The sequence below is a fragment of the Pelmatolapia mariae genome, linkage group LG3_W, assembly GCF_036321145.2.
Source record: "Pelmatolapia mariae isolate MD_Pm_ZW linkage group LG3_W, Pm_UMD_F_2, whole genome shotgun sequence".
NCBI lineage: Eukaryota > Metazoa > Chordata > Actinopteri > Cichliformes > Cichlidae > Pelmatolapia > Pelmatolapia mariae.
This window is the reverse complement of record NC_086229.1, coordinates 52,102,970-52,125,110: the sequence shown is the minus strand read 5'-3', so window position 1 is coordinate 52,125,110 and position 22,141 is coordinate 52,102,970. Positions and strand designations below refer to the sequence as shown.

At 40.9% G+C, this 22,141-nt stretch overlaps 1 protein-coding gene across 2 annotated transcripts; it reads right to left on the bottom strand.

Moving 5' to 3' along the window:
* Positions 1-3,497: 3,497 nt before the first annotated feature.
* On the bottom strand, positions 3,498-10,774 carry LOC134624610 (zinc finger protein 37-like). Of its 2 annotated transcripts, XM_063469617.1 has the most exons (5): positions 10,586-10,774; positions 9,444-9,840; positions 7,790-8,050; positions 6,006-6,417; positions 3,534-3,578 (listed from the first exon to the last, which is right to left on the bottom strand). In XM_063469617.1, the coding sequence occupies exons 2-5, from the start codon at positions 9,652-9,654 to the stop codon at positions 3,548-3,550; spliced, it is 915 nt and encodes a 304-aa protein (XP_063325687.1). In that variant the 5' UTR covers positions 9,655-9,840; positions 10,586-10,774; the 3' UTR covers positions 3,534-3,547. The 2 variants fall into 2 exon arrangements, with proteins under 2 accessions (XP_063325686.1, XP_063325687.1); XM_063469616.1 differs by having other exon boundaries at positions 3,498-6,417.
* Positions 10,775-22,141: the final 11,367 nt, after the last annotated feature.

The following is a 22,141-nucleotide window of genomic DNA, read 5'->3' as shown; positions in this document are numbered from 1 at the left end:
TTTTGACCAAAATACTCAATTTTGCTCTACATGGGCCTGATATCCACTTATGAGGACATTATACTGCTACTGTTCTATCAAAATTTTAAATGAATATCCTCATTTGTGGCTCTCATTTTTCTTAAAAACAAAAATAAGGTAAAAAAAAAAAATCTGGAAATTCTTTGTTTTTACATTCATCGGGCCCCAATATGCCCAAATATCAAAGAGAAATTAAAAATGCATGTCGTGGAAGAGTTCGGGTCTTAGGAGGTTAAGGTTATCGCGTGTTTTGTGAGCAAATGCTTTTGCATATTCGTAGTGTTTCCTCCCTTAAATGAAATATCTACTTTGCAAGTATTGCAAGTTGCCCTGTTGTCATCCGTTTTCGTAAAGTATAACCAAACTTTTTAGCTTTTGAGCCGCTTGGGCGCCATGCCAGGTAAATGACGCTCCGCAACATGGTGACTTCATTCGGGGTGACTGGAATCGATTAGAGAATCGTTTGCAAAAACAGCAAACAATTCCAAGGAATTGAAACAGTGGGAACCGGTTCTCAAAAATAACCGGGTTTCAATATCCATCCATATCCTCAAAGTAGCTCAGAGGATGAATATTGATGCTGGATGAGTGTGTAGACTCACTGAGTGCTGACAGTGAGGGGTAGTTGTGTAGAAACTGGTTGTGATCCTCTGTGTGTGAGAGCTGCTCCAGCTCGCCGTCTTTCCTCTTCAGCTCAGCGATCTCCTGCTCCAGCTTCTCCTGAAGCTCTTTGACTCGACTCACTTCAGTTTCCTGCTGGGATCTGACCTGCTGCTTCACATCAGAGCTTCTTTTCTGGATGAGACGGATCAGCTCAGTGAACATCTTCTCACTGTCCTCCACTGCTTTATCAGCACAGCCATTGATGGCCTCCACCTCCTGTTGAAGCAGCTTCACATCTTTCTCTCGCTCCTGGATTCTCTGCTGGATGTTTAGTCGTCTCACCTCGAGCTCCTTCTGCTTCTCAGTCCTTTCTGCTGCAGCTGGGACTGTTTCATGGCCTTTATGTTCATCCACTGTGCAGAGATAACAGATACTCTGCTGATCAGTACGACAGAAAATCTTCATCACCTCATCATGACGAGAGCAGATGTTCTCCTGGAGCTTCTTGGAGGGGGCCACCAGCTTGTGTTTCTGTAATGGAGCTGCATCATAGTGAGGTTGGAGGTGTTTCTCACAGTAAGAGGCCAGACAGACTAAACAGGACTTGATGGCTTTCAGCTTCCTCCCAGTGCAGACATCACAGGCCACATCTTCAGGTCCAGCATAGCAGTGATCAGCTGGAGCAGCTTTGAGTCCAGTCTTCGCCAGCTGGTCCACTAAAACTGCTAACCTATACCTTGACCCCCGGGCCGTCAGCCATGGTTCCGATAACAGAGTATTCATCTCTGTGAAGCCATAGCAGCTCCATATGACATGCCAATATCCATCATGCACCTGAAAGCACAAGCTGGTGTCATGAAACTTATATCTGTCCCTTGCTGCAACCCGGCCCTCGAGGACTGGAGTTTGACACCCCTGTTCTAGAGTCCAAGTGCATTCCCAAAGAAGAAAAGCTTTTAAATCACTCCAAGTTATTTCCATATAATTTCAGATTCCTTCCTGGTACAACTTTCTTACAGCAAAATAACAAAACTTTCTTCAGAAAGTCTAAATTTACAGTGTTCTAATTAGCTGCGCTGTAAACATGAGTGAAACCATCATCAGAGAGCCTCCACTATTTTTCGTGGTTCAGCCATCCAGTCGATTTCTTCCAGGTAATTTAATCAGGGGACCAGTTACTTGGTAGTTACTTAGAAATAGAGCAAACCTCATTCCAGGCTTTTAATTGACCTTTCCCACCGCTGGATTCCTGGTTAGTCAGTCCCGCTTATACCAAGTACAATGCCCCAAGACATGATTATCCAAAGAGTCAAAACATCACTGTATATATTTATATAAAACATCAGAAACAAACTTGTGTAAAATAAGAAAGATGTGCTGCTTTCATATTAGAGGTTTCATCTCAGAAAAAAAATACTCAAAAGAAGTCTTTATTTAAACTTTAATACAACATAAACACTAATAAACAACAGAACTAAACAGTGAACCATCAGAGCAAAACTGAACTTTAACCTTCATAAAATCTAGGATCAGGATTTTCCTGATACAATAATAACATAAATAATGTAAACTGATTAAAGAATACTGAGAGGATATAGCTGGTTTAAGTCATATCTGCATTCTTAATAGCAGTGTTCAAGTTGATTGTTTGCTATTATCCTTTAAAAACTTAAAAATGTGAATCCCACAAGATTCAATTTTGTCACCCTCAAAGACGCAGAGTACCAAATGTATCCTGATGATGTAGTCACGTACGCAACAGCAAAAACTCAAAATGTTGAAGATTTACTGAACAGGCACATGATTCGTGTCTCACAGTGACTCCACTGTCACAAGAAAATTATCTGATAGTTTTTTCCATAATTATTGATCATAAACAAATACACGTTAATTAATTAACATACTGGGAAGTAATACTGACTCGTCAATTATAATTTGAAGCCCATTTTAGGAAAATGCCCGAAACGAGACATTGTACAAAGATTGAACTGTTTGACTTGTACAATTCTCATCTGCCTGTAAAAGCTGCCCAGTTAAATTTAATGCTATGATTTTTTTCCCCACATCTTTCATACTTTGGCAACCAAATCAGCCAGTACAGTGGTATTACAGTAAAATTTAGGAAGCATATTATGTTATAATATAATGTGCTTTTTTTAATATAATACATTTTCCTTATTAAAACTGTATTTCAGATGTGTAAATTGCCTTGGCCTTAAATCAGTTAGATGATTTGGAAATTCAGCAGCAAAGGTGTAAACACAAGCAGAGGTATTAATAATTGTAAGTTACCAAAATGTAGACACACTGGGTCTGTCCTTTGCTAGAGTTAAAGAACCACAGATTTGGAATACTTTGCCACTGAAAAATACAAATATTAGTCACTAAATTTTAAATGCAAAGGTAAAGTTATGTCTTTATTTGACAGACAGACCAGTGCCTCCAAATGAGTTTACCGAATTAAAATTATGAACTAGTAAGATGCAGTCTCACTGAGTCTGTCACAATTTGAGTTGACAGTGAAAACTAAAAACTACTAGTTTTAAAATTGTGTTGATAGGAAGGGTTTTCTAAGCACAGCGCTTGCCCTTGTGATCGGGGGCAAAAAACCAAAGTATTGGTTGAAAAATTCACCACATCAGGACCTCCCCAACACTGGACACTTTCAAAGCTCGTCTAAAAACCCACTTTTGTTCCTTGGCTTTTAAATCAGAATGAGTTTGTACTCTTACTGAAATCTTCTACTTTTTTGAGAGAACGAGGGCCTCTGTATCCACAGTGAGCCCTGGCAGTTCCAACCACAAAGAACACCAGGAGTCCCGACAGAGTCCCCCCCCCCCCATACAATTAATATGAATGGAGTACAGTATTCCCACGCCACATCGCCGTTCAACTTTTGCAGACTCGCCACATCGCAGATTTATCACAGGAATTTCATCCTAGGGCGCAGAAACCTGATAAATTAATTAAAACATAATAATTAACCAACAATAATAATTATTGCATATTATAAATAATCAATACATTTTTGAATATATAATAATTACATTCTAAAAAAAATTAAAAACCATCTTTAGGCCACTGAAACCTGTGATATGGTATTCTTTATTTTTAGATTATAATTCTAATTATTTTTGCTACAAATACTCAATTTCCTACTTTTCCCCTATTGCGGGGGTTCCGGAACGTAACTCCTGTGACAATTAAGAGAATGCTGTAGTCTAAAAGACCTGTTTTTATTGTTTTTCGCCACTGACATACTCAGCACAAGCTGTGCTGACAAAAACCAAAATGCTGCAAAAAAATAAAAATCCGGATTCAAATGAACTGATGTAGGAACAGAAGATTTCTATCAGCTTTTTGGTCTCTGGATTTACATATCGCTGCCAAGACTATAACTACTGGAGACACAATCATGCCTTGTCTGTGCCCCTTCCATCAATGACATAATGACAAGAGACAGGTTACATCCTGAGTAGGATGTAAAAAATGATGAAATCCTCTGTGCCAGCCAGCTTATTAACACCTGAGGAGGATGAAAGGATGGTGGCACCTAAAGCAAAGCCTGGCATGACACAATACATGACGGAAAAACCAACTAAATGAGGGATGAAAAGTTCTACATTGGCTGAATCAACAGTGGCTCAACCTTTAGATTAATCACATACACTGTTAAGACTTTAAAAGCAAGTGATCATGGGCTGTCTTATGATGTGGTGATGAACCTTTTTCAGCTGTTGCTTAGCACAGGATGCCATGTTTACATGGACAGTTGTTTTATACCAGTCCCAAATGTTCCCGGATCTGACCAGCATAAGATTTGGAGCATGTAGTATCTACACAGTGAATGCTCAGGAGGGTGGGAAAATACTCTCAACAAAAAACGTGAAAGGGGATCTGTGAGATGGATCAGAGATGACCCACTTGTTGTTGTGAAGTGGATGGGCATGTGGGAGGTGCCTGTGTGCACCACCATCCACCTGTATGTTCAGGGGAGACGGTGAAGAGAAAGGTGGAGGATGCAGATGGACACTGGGCTGTGAGAGGGGCTGCTGGTACGGGACTGTTTCGTTACACTTCCTGGAGATTGAGACAAGAAAAGCATTCATCTTGCACCGTGAGGCAATCAGTGCCATGCAGGTGCTGCCCATGGCACACAAAGAATTTGTGGCGGAGCTGGTGTGTCAGCATGGAGACAGGCATTCCTCACAGCAGAACAGCTGAGCAGATTCGTGTTCCCATTGTCACAGACAACAATGCCGTTCAAAAAGGCACTAAAGGCAGACGCTTATTTATACACTGTCTCGAGGTGGACAGCAAGAGGAGTGACACACCCCTGTGATGTGCCCTTCTGTCTTGTGGTGGACAGGAACTGGTTTTTGTAGAGGCATCTTATTGTGACACCTGATTGTTTTATTATGAATATTGTTGTTATTGCTGATTTTTTAAGGGTTTGATTTTATATTGTTTTATATTAACTGGTGCATTAGTTACTTGCCTAAATTGCCCATAGGTGTGAATAATTGACCATCTATGTTTTAGCTCAGGAGCTGACCTGTCCAGGGCATACCCATATCAGCCTACATCAGCTCTGATAGGTTTTAAAATGCAGAAATGTTAATATGTATCATCCTTGTATAAATAAATAAAAAACATTTCTTTTTACTGCTCTGCTCTACACAAAAAATACTGACTTTTTCACTCAAGTGTTGCAGTCATTAAACTTAAACTGGTCAGTGTGAGCTTTATGACCAACAGACTACTACTACTCACAGCTATCTTATCTAAGCATGAAACTTCAAGTAGTATGAATTTTCATGTGCCTACTTAAGTGTGGCTTTTGAACAAAGCTTTTGCCACAGATGCTACAAGAATGTGGTTTCTCTCCCGTGTGAAGTTTTACATGAGTTTGTAGTGTTGATTTATGACTAAATTTTCTCCCACACGTGCTACACGAATACGGCTTCTCACCTGTGTGACTTCTTACATGAGTTTTCATTCCCGATTTCTGAATGAATCTTTTCCCACAAGTACTACAAGAATACCGCTTCTCACCTGTGTGGACTCTCCTGTGAGCTATCATCCCTGACAGATCGGTAAATCTTTTCCCACAAGTGTTACAACAATGTGGCTTTTCACCTGTGTGAATCCTTAGATGGCGTTGCAACTCTGGTTTCAGACCGAAACTTTTCCCACAGGTGCTACAAGAAAATGGCTTCTCACCTGTGTGTGTTCTCAAATGACGCTTCAAATTTGATTTCTGAATGAATCCTTTGCCACAAGTGGTGCAACAATGTGGTTTCTCACCTGTATGAACTCTTAAATGTGCAGTCAGATTAGATGTATGTAAGGTTTTCCCACAGATTTCACATTGTACATACTTTTTCACTTTGTCAGATTTACTTTGACTCTCTGACACAGTGGTGTTGTCCAAACTCTGACTGTGTTTCCTCTTCTTCAGCTCTGCATTTTTACTTGATCCTGAGTCCACATGCTGGCTTTCTTCATGATCTTGGCTCTCTGCTTCAGGAGAGCTGTGAAAAAGGAGCTGCTCACTGTTTGGTTCTGGTTCACTGTGGTCACTTTCCTCATAAGATCGAGTCACCATGAAGAGCTCAGTCTCTTGCTTCAGTTCAAGCTGCGCTCCCTCCTGACTGCTGCGGAGTTCCTCCTGTTCTTCTTTAATATATGAAGGCGCTGGAGCCTCCTGGTCCAGACTGGAGTTCTTCTCCTGGTTACAGACCTGCTGGTCTGTGAGAACTTCCTTCTCACAAATGTGTTGGTGTCGGAGGTCTGAAGAGACAAATTGGGAGAAATGATAGAAAAAAGACAACAACCCAAACATCTGAGGAACATTTTCTGATTTGAGCCGTTGTCTCTAGATAGTAGTCAGCTTCTGTGTTATTTTAAATCTCAGTAACCTTCTGCTCTTAACTCTTAGGCCTGTGCTACTCTTGGTTAAAGACAAAGGAAGAGGAGTGGGTGAGGCATTGTTAGAGAAGAAAAGGCAGGAACATGAAGGTTAGAGTACAGGCTAACCTTGTCTTGACCTCACTGGAACTTTACTTTCAGTGTCATCTCTGGAAACAACACAGTTTGTCACCATGGAAGATGTCTGCTCCACCTCTGCTGTAGTTGTTACGCCTCAAGAGTCTGTGCATGGACCTCTTCTTTTCGCCATCTATGCCCTTTCTTCATTACCACTTCATTGGACTTGGCACGGTTCACCACAAACGAATACTTGGTTATAATGGAAAATCGGTCAATTTGAGTTGAGTTGTGGCGTATCGTGCCGAGTCGATTTGAATAGGCATTAATTAATGGAAAAGGGGCTTATATGTACCCCCTGCTCAGATTTTCCACCACCATGGTCTCTGCTTCCATTTCTATGCTGAAGATACACAACTTACCCTCACAATCACGTGCCATCCCCAATCTAATCTAATAAAACAGTGCTCCTGTTTGTGGCCCCCAGTCTCACTCAAAAATCCTTCACTGCCCCGACCCTCAATACCTGTGCGACCTGCTGAAGCCAAACGCACAGTCTCAGACACTATGGCGCTCTGCCTTGCATCTGCGTTCTGTCCCTCTAGTGACAGAGCCTTCAGTGTGGCAGCCCCGACCCTCTGAAACGCTCTCCCATCTTAGTTTTGCAACACCTCATCACTGGACTCTTAAGAAACGTAAAACTCACATCTTCAACAAAGCCTTTCAAACTCTAGCATTTTTGTATATTTATAATTTGATTGATTTAAACTCTTTTGTACAGTGCCCCTGGGTTTCTTGAAAGGTGCTATACAAATAAGTTGTATTATTATCATTGTTAAATATAGGGATATGACTCCCCCATTCCTTATTTTCCTCCTGGCCCCTTTGCTTTTCTGTAGAAACGAGAAATCGACTGGTATTTATTTCAGGGACAAGGGTCGCATGCAGGGTTGTAGTAACTACGGCTAATAAGCCAGATATGCGAAACGTTAGCTAAAGTTAGGTTAAGAGAGAGGTGATGATGAGCAAGCAGTAGTATGACTTCATGTTGCTTATTACATTTGGACCTTCAATTCTTCCTGTGCCTCTAAAAAGACAAAAAAATAACTTTAAGCTCTGATTAGGATCCTACGTGAGTCATATTCATTGTCATTAAGCCCATCACAGTTTTACATACCTTTTCTGTGCAAGTTTATCTCAGGTTTCCAGATGGTCCCCAGCAGTCTGAGCTGCTCTTCATCAGTCCAGACGATAATACCTTCAGTCTGCTTCAGTCCAAGCTGCTCTCCCTCCTGACTGCTGCGGAGTTCCTCCTGTCTCTCTTTAATCTGTGGAGGCTCTGGGTCCTCCTGGTCCTGACTGGAGTTCCTCTCCTGGTTACAGACCTGCTGCTCATCCAGACCTTCCTCTTCCTCACAGTCATGCTGTTGTGGAAGGTCTTGAGAAAACAAAGAAACACAAGAACAATAATCATGAAGGTGTTGATACAAAAAACACACACAACACTATTTTACAAAAGCATGAATCAAAACCTGAATAAATGATGATCGTTTACACACAAATGTTTAGAGACAGTGAGCTCAGATTGTGGCGTGACTGGTGTCACAGTGAGATGTTAATCATGTTAAATAAAGTACATAAATATAAAATATTTTCATCAGCTGAGGCGCTCCCTGGTGGCACCCTCACATGCCTTGATGCACTGCAGCTTTTTGCAGGAATGTTTTCCACATTTGAAACGATCAGGTGTAAATTGTTAGAGCACAATATGCTTACAGTCTACAAAAACCACAAGTCCAAAAAGGCTAGGCAGCGCCTGTACCACCTATGACACCTGAGGAAGTTCAGGGTCTCTCCAGGGATCCTCAGGACTTTCTATAAAGGCGCTGTGGAGAGCATCCTCACACAGAACATCACATCGTGGTAATGGGAACAGCTGTATTAAGGAAAAAACCAAAAAGCTCTTCAGAGAGTGATCCGTACAGCAGAACGCTGCTGCAGGACTGCTCTTCCCTCCCTACAGGACATTTACACCAAGAGATGCTGGACCAGAGCAGCTCAGATACTGAAGGAGCCGTTCCAGCCCAGCAATAAACTGTTCCAGCTTCTGTAATCAGGCAGAAGGTTCTGCACCATGCGGACAAGAGCAGAGAGGCTCAAGAGGAGCTTCTACCCTCAGGTTATCTGTGTGTTAACTCAGGCCATCCCCCCCACAATCAGCCATAGCGAACTGAGATAGGACTCACATATTCCCATTGCATGCCTGATCCTTCTGACTTTATTGCGGCACAAGCCACTTTAACAACCCCACTCACACAATGTATATTCCCAAATTTTGAACTGTAAATTTCCAGATTGTTTTATTCTATCTAACTTAATGTACATAATTCACTCACTTGTCACACTTAATGTCCTCTTTGTATATATGTACTTACTTATTGTATATAATGTTTTTGTCTCTCTATTTTGCACAGTTGAGGAGCGTATCAGGTCACATTTCACTGCATGTTAAACCGGTATAACTATGTACATGACAAATAAAATGATCTTGAATCTTGATATTAAGCTTGTTTTATTTCATTTCATTTTATTTTTTAAAGCATTTTATTAATGATTATCATGGAAAAGAACCAGCCTACCCTAAACAGAAACATTGACGTCTCTTATTGGTGGATGTAGCAGTGACCATGGACCTGCACCAGTCCAACATAGTCCATCACTGGACACTGACCCACAGCACTGATAAATACCCAGTTTAACATCTTCTAGTAAAGTCAGTCACACTGAAGAATCTGAGCTTGAACAGCACAGAGTTAAAAACACGTCCATACCTATGATGTGTGAGTTTCTGTCGGGTTTCCGGCTGATATCCAGCAGTCTGTGCTGACGGTTGATCTCCTCCTCATACTGGACGATGGTTTTTTGAACCTCTGAGAAGATTTCTTCACAAACAGCAGTTAGTCTCTCCTTGATGAACTCTCTCAGATACTGAACTGAGCTCATTGCTGCTTCAGCTGAGGCTGGGTGGATCGATACAAGCATTGATAGAAGCGATACCGACAATGGTATTGGTACCAAATCCACACTAATGTGACGGGATCAGTACTTTAATTTGTGTCTCTCCTTTAAGTTCAGTCCACTTCATCAAACAGCAGCCATGGCCGCATACCCACAGCACCTCTCTCTCACAGCTTAATGGCATTTGGCAAACAGATCCTTTATCGTCACCTGTGCAGACAGGAGTAAAGCGGGGAAATCAGGTACACACTTCCTGTGTGGCTCTCCCTGACAAATTCTTCCCAATTCTAGCAAATTATTGCATCCAGTAATATGTGTTTTACTAATCTGATTGTTTCCAAACCAATATCTCCAATACAGGTCAAAACAACTGACAGCCCAGGATAAAAATCACAGTGCTTCACTCATGATATGATATGATATATGTGCAATTTATACGTTTTGTCATCTTTAAATCACGTCCTCACAGTGAAACTTTTGCCATTCTCATTTCTCATTTAATCAAATAAAACAGAAAAAAGTAATCTGAGCTGCTTTGACACTTACAGTATCTCAGAACCAAAAACATATCCGTGGTGGGGAGGTCTAACCTCTTAGCTCATTTATCCAGTGTACACTTTGCTCATTAAACTTAATAACAACAGCCTAGCCGTTGCCGTTACATTTCTCCCTGTAATATGTGTTTTAAACCAGCACTCTTGTCCCTGTTCCTGTTTTCTTTTCTGTTTTCTATTTTCTATTTCAGGTACTCCCCATAACCCCACAGACGCTCTTTTGTTGTCAGCAGCAGACTGTGGAGTTCATTAACGCTTATTTGACTGAGTCGTGTGTCTTTACCTTGCTGAACCACATCCCTACAAACACTCATCAGAGATCCGTTTCTCAGTATTTTAGCACTCTTCATCTCCCTACAGGCGTATTTATCGGTGTTGTAGCTGAATCTGGTTCCACTCACCGAACGACGACCGTCTGGAGACGATTTTATGATCACTTTAAATCCGTCCTCGTGTCTCGTTGTCACGGTTACACTGCGCTCACTGTCCGTTTCCTCCACATTACAGGTTTACTTTCACTCAGCTTGTCGTTTTTCGACTGTTTTAACGTATTTCCGCTCTCCCGCCATCGACTTCTGTCCTTATTTCACTTCCTGATACGTCACTTCTCTCCTGCCCATTCACAGCCAGCTGGCCAAACCCTGTCGACCCCGCCCCCTCCACTTCAGCTCTACTGTGGTCACTTGGAAGAGCTAAGTTTCTTTATCTGCTCTAAAACTATTTCTCTGTTTTATTTCTCTAAACTATTTTATATGGCACGGAGACAGCGTTAACATCTAAATATGCACCAGATGTGCAACATGTTGAAAGACACCTCCTTATATTTGTTATTGATACAGTGTTTCTCACAGGTCCTCCATGCACTCTCCTGCTGTATAACATTAAATAAGGAAGAGCAGCAGTGTTTAGAAGCAGAGACAATTACAGAACTACTTACATTCCTATTATTTTTCTTTATCAACACATCAGAGCAGTGAGATCGTCTTGAAGGTTGTGTTGCTTAAGTTTACATGTCTGTATGTAGGTGTGTGTCTGTGTGTATCTGGGTCATATAACTCCACAAGTATCTCACTTTAGCACCTAGCAGACCTAACTTTACACAGTAGACAAGATGATTGTTATTTAATGGGTTTGTGCAGGATTTGAACGCGGGACCACTCACACACACCCAGGGAGAGGATCATACACCTAGACCAACAAGCCACAGAGTGTCTGTAAAGTTTTTTTCCCAAAGATTAGCAGAGAGAAGTAAAAATTAATCTGAGGATACAGGATTGCTGCTGTGACATAGAAAGTACTGCTTATATATATTTGCTACCTAATATAGGTTAGACTGTTTGAGCTCATTAGCTAATTTTAACTTTCTACACTATATGCCTGCTGGTATGTCACCAACCAAAGAGCTGATGTACTTTAACAGTTTACAGAGTCAGGAGACTGGCAAGCAATGTTCCCTCTAAGCTGCACGTGTCACGGTCCGGCTGGCAGACCGTGGGGAGGTGGGGAAACAGGACCCAAACGCCGGACTCTTCAGTGCAACAGTGTTTATTTACAGAGGTGGCGAAGTAAACAACAATAAATTCCCCCGTTTCCCAGACTCCCGTGTTGTGTCTTCTTCACTGAAAAGTCCCAGTGTAGTGCTCACTGCTCCTTCTCGTCCCACATTCCTCCTGGGGGAAAACAATAGAGGCAGTCGTTACGCACTTTATCCCAGCAGGTATACACTCACACTCTCTGACTATGTTTGAAGTCTGACGTGAAGTCAACCGCAATAATCCAGCGTCGGTGGAAGCTCCATCGCTCATCTAAATAGCTCCCACCCACGAGCCCAGATGAGGAGCAGGTGTTCAGCAAGGACTTCGGGTGTGGCCAGCCCTCAAGACAGGCCACACCCCTCAGGCCTGAAGGTGCCTGTAACTTGGCCACAGAAAACAGCAACACAAACGCACATATACAGATGCGCACAGAGGCAGTGCAGAGAACACACCAAATAATAATAGTAATGACCATAATAATAATAATAATAATAACAACATCAACAATAATAATAATCCCAATGCCCATGGACCCCGAGTCCCCAGAGCCGGGCCCGTGACGGCACGCGTGCGCACTGCTGACACGGTCTCTGCGCACAGAAAATCTGCGTTGCACACACACACACACACACACACACACACACACACACACACACACACACACACACACAAAAAAAAAAAATCTAACCTGAATTGAAATTAAAATTAAAACTTTAATAATTCTGTTTTGCAGTGTTAGTGAGTGAGTGACTGGCTGCTCCCGTATGGGATTGGAACGATGCCACCTTATCCCATAGTCCAGCTGATCCTATTCACATTCGCATATATGTTGTTGGCAGGCTATGACAGCGTCCTTATGTGCCGACACCGGTGTTTTAACTAGCAAAGCGGCGTGGCTGACGTGGAGTGAAGCCACGTTAATGGCAACGTGTACAACCATTGGAGATGTGAGCAGGACAGACGGAACAATTGACAGAAAAGTGTGGACTTTATACCAGTTTTTAAATTGTGTTGAGAGGCCACGTAAAACCAGAGTTATGTTAAAAAATATCTGCAATGTTTGGTTTTCTTACTGAATACTGTCGTTGTTTATATTTACTGCGAGAAGAAACGGTAAAAACGGCTTTTTATAAGGAAAAGGCTCAAAAGCACTCTCCACCTGTGAGCAAAAACCAAAAAAACCCCACCCACTTTAGTCTTTCTTTCTGTCATGTCTTTGTTTGTCCACCAGGCGTCTCCCTCAGTACTTTTTCTCCAAATCAGACAGATCAGATTAGTGTAGCGTGGAGGCTGGGGCTGGGTATCGTCAGTGGTTTCTAGATCGATTCAAATCCGATTCACAAGGTCCCGAATTGATTCGATCCACGATTTGATTCAATTCGATTTAAATCTGGGAAATTTTGACAGTCAGAAATATTATAATTCAGATCAGTACATTTACATATTTTTGTATCTATAAAAAGGAAGCTGACACACGCAAGACTTTATCAAAGGTGTGAGCGTCACAGCAGATGCCCTTGTGTCAAAGTAGCTGAAGATAAAACACAAAAAAACATGAAGGTGGTTTTCCTGGTCTGGATTTTATAAAAATATTCTGCAGTACATCAAAAACGAAAGAAAACCATTAATCAACATATGGACATTACCTCTGACGTTACAGCGGTTTTATTAGAGACACAGTTAAGCGTTTTGCATTTTGCATAATTTTAAAAAGTTTTAATTGGTTGAGTATTGAACAACAAAAATTAGGTTTTCTTTTCGGAAGTATGTAAAAGGAAGAAAAAAGACTTGTGCGTAACAAGCAAGCGAATAATGCAGAAAACAGATTTTTAGACGGAAAACTTGTTGAAGTACTGAGGGAGAGAGAGGGGGGGGGAGAGAGAGAGAGCGAGAGAGCTGTGCATCCTGGTGGAAGCAAAACAGTAAAAGTCAGAGTGAATTCATGACGATGTTTATGTGAAGCATAGTTTGGATCTTCTTTTGCTGCTAGTTTGGTCAATATTGTTTGGAGAGAGATCAAACTAACAGCTTTAGAATCAGCGCAAAAAGGGCGTGAACACAAAGCACCGACAGATCAGAATCAGCGAGCTGTCGGCTTTCAGCCCCGACCGTGTCCGTGCCGTCTGGTGAGAAAGTCACATCTCGCTGATTCTGATCCGCGCTGTGTGTTTACGTCTTCGTGCAGAATCCGTGTTCCTGCTTTCACTTACTGTCTTAGCTGTTTGGTGGTGTTACGGGTTCAAAATATTGGGGATGAATACAAGAGGAAAACCAAAATAACAACATTGGTCCGGCCGGGTTGAGTCAAACGACGATTTAATGAATACACGCGTGGGAGATGGATACCGTACACAGACAGCATCAAAATCTCTCCCGAAAACCACACAACAATAGTTTTTAAGAACATCAGGGTATTAGAACGCCCCCTCATGCATAAAGTAGGTACAATAATGTTGACAGCTTTTAACACATTGAAAGAACATCTTCTTCTTGCCGAGGCCAGATCCTTCCCCATAATCTTCTCACTCCGCTTATCCCCTGGAACAAACCGTCTCTCCTGCGAACTTAATCAACCAGCAACAAGGCCTTGCAAACTGTTTTCTAAATATTTGAATTCCCACCTATACATGGGTTTAACCACTGATTGTGTGTGTGCGTGTGTGCCTCGACCTCAGCATTCACTCTGTCTATAAAGACAGAGGCCAACTCTTCATGTGTGCAATAACCTAACTGAAACCATACACGTAATATGTTGAATAAATGTTCTAATCAAATGCCACTACTCAAAGCTTAATAAAAGAATATAAATGAATAAAGGATAATGGTGAATAACATGGTATATGTGTTTTGTAAGCGTGTTCTCCCTATAGCTCAAGATCCTTAACACAATAGATTGTTCGGTCCTCGCGCCAAACTAAGTTTCCGACCCTCCACTAGTTGATCGAGCCCCCCTCATTGGCAAGCACAAAAATACAATGCATGTATATGAACATGATTATCACTGCACCTGTAATAGAAAATGTTAATATGGGATTATGATGATGCCTGTAATAGGAGTTGTAACATAAGGCCGACAGCCTAAAGAAATTCTCTAATGCAATAACAATTAGTGATTATAAGTAAATGAAGTAATGAGTAATTATTACCAATACACACTACTTAAAGGTTAACAAAAGATATAACTGAATAAAAGACCCTCAGATAACATGATGTAAGTGTCTTGTAAGCATGTGCGGCCTTCTACACTCTGCGTCGCTTCACACAATAGATCAGCCAGACATCCCGCTGACTGTAGCTTTTAACCCTTACTGACGTGAGCACAACTCCATAATAAGCACTAAGTGGCAATATGTATAAAGATGATCCAGGTTACACCTGCAATGAAAGAATGTATGATTATACTGACACCGGTAAATAGAAGATTATAGTTATCCTGATTATAACAGTCACTGTAATACAACCTTAATGTAATATCACTAACTTCAATAAATGCTTGTTGTATGATTCTGATGCAATAATAAAATAACAGTAAAATATCCCCTCTCATTCCCTCTCAGTGGTTGTTGAAATTTTGTGAGATTTCAACTGAGATTCTGGCATTTCGGGCGAAATAAATTTATATTAAAAAAATCGATTCAGGATTTTAATGAATCCATTTTACGTTATCCAAGCCAGAATCGATTTTAATCGATAAATCGATTATAAAAAACCCACCCCTAGTGGAGACTCTCTGCCTGCCAGACACAGCTCAGAGCAATGACACATGTCTATTCACCACAATATACAAGCCTGTGTTATTTAGCTTTTATATTTCAATGTATAAATGATCGAGTGTGGTCAAGCATTTCATCTGAAGAATGAGATTAAACGTCATCACTCTAGCTATAATAATAACGATAATAATAATAATAATAATAATATTAATAATAACTAGAAAGCGAAAATTTTCAAAGAAATTTTAAGTGTGCCTATGCTACTGTCGGATCAGTTGTCCAAATACATCAGGACAAGGGCGTAGATTTGGTTTTGGCATTGGTGGGGACGGATGATTCAACCACCGAACCCTGCCCTGTTTCTTTTCTTTTTCCTTTTTGTCTTTGCTTCTTGATAAAAGGGGACAAATATACTTGTCTACATATGCTATTCTACATGCTTTTAAACCATTTAAAATTACAATTCAATATCCAGCGATTTAATAATCGCTGGATATTGGTGGGGACATGTCCCTTCCGTCCATGCCAAATCTACGCCCTTGCATCAGGATGTATGTATTTGGAGCAAAAAACTGCTGAGTTTTAAGCAGAGAGTCATCAGCTGTTCCTGTACTCAGCTGTTAGGGCCTGTTGCTATAGTAACTCCTGTGAGTGGCAGGAGGGGATGGGACACACACACACACTCTGCAGTTGGGGTCAGACAGAGAGTTGGGCAAACAGGATTTAAGCTCTGAAACAAATGCTTGCCAAGAGAAAACTGTAGGTCCGATCGCAACAACTATTTCACTGTGAGTGGCAGGAACTTCCAGACTACAACATATTAAAATTTCATGCCTGTAGAGTGTATCATACTGATGTGGTGACAATGTAAAGACACCCTTCGATGTTAGGTTTGAGCTGAAAATTGAGAACAGTTTTAGAATGGTCGTCTATGGCGGACAGAGAGGGAGGAGGCTGTGCTTTGATGGCATTTGTGAGAAAACCATAAATCTGATCTTGATAAGAAATACATAAAATGAAAGAAGTTCATAGTCATATATGATCAAGAAAATCAAAAATTTTCACATTTCAGAAACTGGAACCAGCTTTAAATGTGACTAAAACAAGGATAAAACAATCAATTCTCTAATCATTGACTAACTGATGAATCACTGCAGCTCCAATATATTGTTGCATTTGACAACCCACTACAGCAACTACAGAATAAAACCACTAACCAGACTGATGAAAGATTTCAAACATGCTGAATATGCAGAGTAGTATCATTTAAACTCATATGATTATCAGCCATAAGAACAAATTTAGATTTATACTGATGATATATACGGTATATAAATGTAAGTACAGTGTTATGGTCTGTCTAGGCATGGCCAGACCATAACATAAGGGAGATCCATCCCCGTCTGATCCAAAGCAGCACATCACGCAACTAATACTTTTTGACAGTGATTTATTTACAATGAGTGAATTTAGAAACAAAAGAAGGGAGATTATTATAACTTCGTGGTGAACCTATGGACAAAATAACAAACAGAAGGGAGCCTATCTCAGGGATAAATCAAACTTACCTATTCAAAAGAATTAAACCAAACCACAACGACTTGCCTCCCTAACTAACAAAAACAGGAGAAAACTGTCATCAAACAAAAAGGCGGTCCTCCCGTTGATGCTCTTGGATTAAACAAACATTGCCATACAGTGAACACACAGTCTGCCGGTTGGGATGGGCCGAGGATGAATGACTGGCTGTCCAGGGGGCTTCTTATATGCGGCCTCCTGGTCATTAGCCAATCGGTACGAAACGTCCCACTGGATGCACCAATCATGGAGAGGCACCTGCACACTCAGATTTAAATATTAAAATTACGACAACAGTCGTAACAAAAGTTTGAATCAGTGTAATATTATTTTCACATCAATGGACCACTGAACTTGAAAATGTAAAGCCTCATTTAGAAACTACACAAGTACATATAATGGTCAGGGATCAACATGAATCGATCTTCTTTGTCTATTTGACTTTAATCAACTCTGCAGTGATTGGAAGTCCATAAAGAAAAAGTCCAGCATAGAGCGGCTGAGTGAATGTGGTCTGGACTCTGTGGAGGAGAGTCATGGTTTCAGAGACACCGTAGAAAGACAGAATACCTGCTCTGTGATCCAGGTACACTCCTATTATGGAGAAATGAGGACCTGAGAGGTGAGTTTGGACATTGTTGTGGCGAAATTTATTATTGTCTGTGTACCAATATAATGCCCAAGATTTGTCATTGCGTCCAAAGAAACATTCATTCACTCTCCCTACTCTGCTGATATTCTTGTATGCGACTGCTATACAAACTGCTCCCATACCCCAGTCCACCTCCCAGTAACAACGTCCAGTCAGACTCTCTCTACTCAGGACCTGATAACATCCAGTGAATCTGTCTGGATGATCAGGATAAGGCTGTTGTTGTTTCATAAATATTGCTTTTCTGTTCCCCTCAGATAATAACAGATGTCTGTGTGCTGTGTTTGGATCCAGTGTGATTTTACATGCGTATTTTAAGAATTCAGCTCTGGTCTTTGGCTCTGGTGGTGACAGTAAAACATCCTCTTCAGTGACTGTCATTGAGATGTTTGTCCATTCCTCTCTCAGAATGTCCTGTAGTTTATCTCTGGTCTCGAGCCCAGATGAGGAGCAGGTGTTCAGCAAGGACTTCGGGTGTGGCCAGCCCTCAAGCCAGGCCACACCCCTCAGGCCTGAAGGTGCCTGTAACTTGGCCACAGAAAACAGCAACACAAACGCACATATACAGATGCGCACAGAGGCAGTGCAGAGAACACACCAAATAATAATAGTAATGACCATAATAATAATAATAATAACAACATCAACAATAATAATAATCCCAATGCCCATGGACCCCGAGTCCCCAGAGCCGGGCCCGTGACGGCACGCGTGCGCACTGCTGACACGGTCTCTGCGCACAGAAAATCTGCGTTGCACACACACACACACACACACACACACACACACACACACACAAAAAAAAAAAAAAAATCTAACCTGAATTGAAATTAAAATTAAAACTTTAATAATTCTGTTTTGCAGTGTTAGTGAGTGAGTGACTGGCTGCTCCCGTATGGGATTGGAACGATGCCACCTTATCCCATAGTCCAGCTGATCCTATTCACATTCGCATATATGTTGTTGGCAGGCTATGACAGCGTCCTTATGTGCCGACACCGGTGTTTTAACTAGCAAAGCGGCGTGGCTGACGTGGAGTGAAGCCACGTTAATGGCAACGTGTACAACCATTGGAGATGTGAGCAGGACAGACGGAACAATTGACAGAAAAGTGTGGACTTTATACCAGTTTTTAAATTGTGTTGAGAGGCCACGTAAAACCAGAGTTATGTTAAAAAATATCTGCAATGTTTGGTTTTCTTACTGAATACTGTCGTTGTTTATATTTACTGCGAGAAGAAACGGTAAAAACGGCTTTTTATAAGGAAAAGGCTCAAAAGCACTCTCCACCTGTGAGCAAAAACCAAAAAAACCCCACCCACTTTAGTCTTTCTTTCTGTCATGTCTTTGTTTGTCCACCAGGCGTCTCCCTCAGTACTTTTTCTCCAAATCAGACAGATCAGATTAGTGTAGCGTGGAGGCTGGGGCTGGGTATCGTCAGTGGTTTCTAGATCGATTCAAATCCGATTCACAAGGTCCCGAATTGATTCGATCCACGATTTGATTCAATTCGATTTAAATCTGGGAAATTTTGACAGTCAGAAATATTATAATTCAGATCAGTACATTTACATATTTTTGTATCTATAAAAAGGAAGCTGACACACGCAAGACTTTATCAAAGGTGTGAGCGTCACAGCAGATGCCCTTGTGTCAAAGTAGCTGAAGATAAAACACAAAAAAACATGAAGGTGGTTTTCCTGGTCTGGATTTTATAAAAATATTCTGCAGTACATCAAAAACGAAAGAAAACCATTAATCAACATATGGACATTACCTCTGACGTTACAGCGGTTTTATTAGAGACACAGTTAAGCGTTTTGCATTTTGCATAATTTTAAAAAGTTTTAATTGGTTGAGTATTGAACAACAAAAATTAGGTTTTCTTTTCGGAAGTATGTAAAAGGAAGAAAAAAGACTTGTGCGTAACAAGCAAGCGAATAATGCAGAAAACAGATTTTTAGACGGAAAACTTGTTGAAGTACTGAGGGAGAGAGAGGGGGGGGGAGAGAGAGAGAGCGAGAGAGCTGTGCATCCTGGTGGAAGCAAAACAGTAAAAGTCAGAGTGAATTCATGACGATGTTTATGTGAAGCATAGTTTGGATCTTCTTTTGCTGCTAGTTTGGTCAATATTGTTTGGAGAGAGATCAAACTAACAGCTTTAGAATCAGCGCAAAAAGGGCGTGAACACAAAGCACCGACAGATCAGAATCAGCGAGCTGTCGGCTTTCAGCCCCGACCGTGTCCGTGCCGTCTGGTGAGAAAGTCACATCTCGCTGATTCTGATCCGCGCTGTGTGTTTACGTCTTCGTGCAGAATCCGTGTTCCTGCTTTCACTTACTGTCTTAGCTGTTTGGTGGTGTTACGGGTTCAAAATATTGGGGATGAATACAAGAGGAAAACCAAAATAACAACATTGGTCCGGCCGGGTTGAGTCAAACGACGATTTAATGAATACACGCGTGGGAGATGGATACCGTACACAGACAGCATCAAAATCTCTCCCGAAAACCACACAACAATAGTTTTTAAGAACATCAGGGTATTAGAACGCCCCCTCATGCATAAAGTAGGTACAATAATGTTGACAGCTTTTAACACATTGAAAGAACATCTTCTTCTTGCCGAGGCCAGATCCTTCCCCATAATCTTCTCACTCCGCTTATCCCCTGGAACAAACCGTCTCTCCTGCGAACTTAATCAACCAGCAACAAGGCCTTGCAAACTGTTTTCTAAATATTTGAATTCCCACCTATACATGGGTTTAACCACTGATTGTGTGTGTGCGTGTGTGCCTCGACCTCAGCATTCACTCTGTCTATAAAGACAGAGGCCAACTCTTCATGTGTGCAATAACCTAACTGAAACCATACACGTAATATGTTGAATAAATGTTCTAATCAAATGCCACTACTCAAAGCTTAATAAAAGAATATAAATGAATAAAGGATAATGGTGAATAACATGGTATATGTGTTTTGTAAGCGTGTTCTCCCTATAGCTCAAGATCCTTAACACAATAGATTGTTCGGTCCTCGCGCCAAACTAAGTTTCCGACCCTCCACTAGTTGATCGAGCCCCCCTCATTGGCAAGCACAAAAATACAATGCATGTATATGAACATGATTATCACTGCACCTGTAATAGAAAATGTTAATATGGGATTATGATGATGCCTGTAATAGGAGTTGTAACATAAGGCCGACAGCCTAAAGAAATTCTCTAATGCAATAACAATTAGTGATTATAAGTAAATGAAGTAATGAGTAATTATTACCAATACACACTACTTAAAGGTTAACAAAAGATATAACTGAATAAAAGACCCTCAGATAACATGATGTAAGTGTCTTGTAAGCATGTGCGGCCTTCTACACTCTGCGTCGCTTCACACAATAGATCAGCCAGACATCCCGCTGACTGTAGCTTTTAACCCTTACTGACGTGAGCACAACTCCATAATAAGCACTAAGTGGCAATATGTATAAAGATGATCCAGGTTACACCTGCAATGAAAGAATGTATGATTATACTGACACCGGTAAATAGAAGATTATAGTTATCCTGATTATAACAGTCACTGTAATACAACCTTAATGTAATATCACTAACTTCAATAAATGCTTGTTGTATGATTCTGATGCAATAATAAAATAACAGTAAAATATCCCCTCTCATTCCCTCTCAGTGGTTGTTGAAATTTTGTGAGATTTCAACTGAGATTCTGGCATTTCGGGCGAAATAAATTTATATTAAAAAAATCGATTCAGGATTTTAATGAATCCATTTTACGTTATCCAAGCCAGAATCGATTTTAATCGATAAATCGATTATAAAAAACCCACCCCTAGTGGAGACTCTCTGCCTGCCAGACACAGCTCAGAGCAATGACACATGTCTATTCACCACAATATACAAGCCTGTGTTATTTAGCTTTTATATTTCAATGTATAAATGATCGAGTGTGGTCAAGCATTTCATCTGAAGAATGAGATTAAACGTCATCACTCTAGCTATAATAATAACGATAATAATAATAATAATAATAATATTAATAATAACTAGAAAGCGAAAATTTTCAAAGAAATTTTAAGTGTGCCTATGCTACTGTCGGATCAGTTGTCCAAATACATCAGGACAAGGGCGTAGATTTGGTTTTGGCATTGGTGGGGACGGATGATTCAACCACCGAACCCTGCCCTGTTTCTTTTCTTTTTCCTTTTTGTCTTTGCTTCTTGATAAAAGGGGACAAATATACTTGTCTACATATGCTATTCTACATGCTTTTAAACCATTTAAAATTACAATTCAATATCCAGCGATTTAATAATCGCTGGATATTGGTGGGGACATGTCCCTTCCGTCCATGCCAAATCTACGCCCTTGCATCAGGATGTATGTATTTGGAGCAAAAAACTGCTGAGTTTTAAGCAGAGAGTCATCAGCTGTTCCTGTACTCAGCTGTTAGGGCCTGTTGCT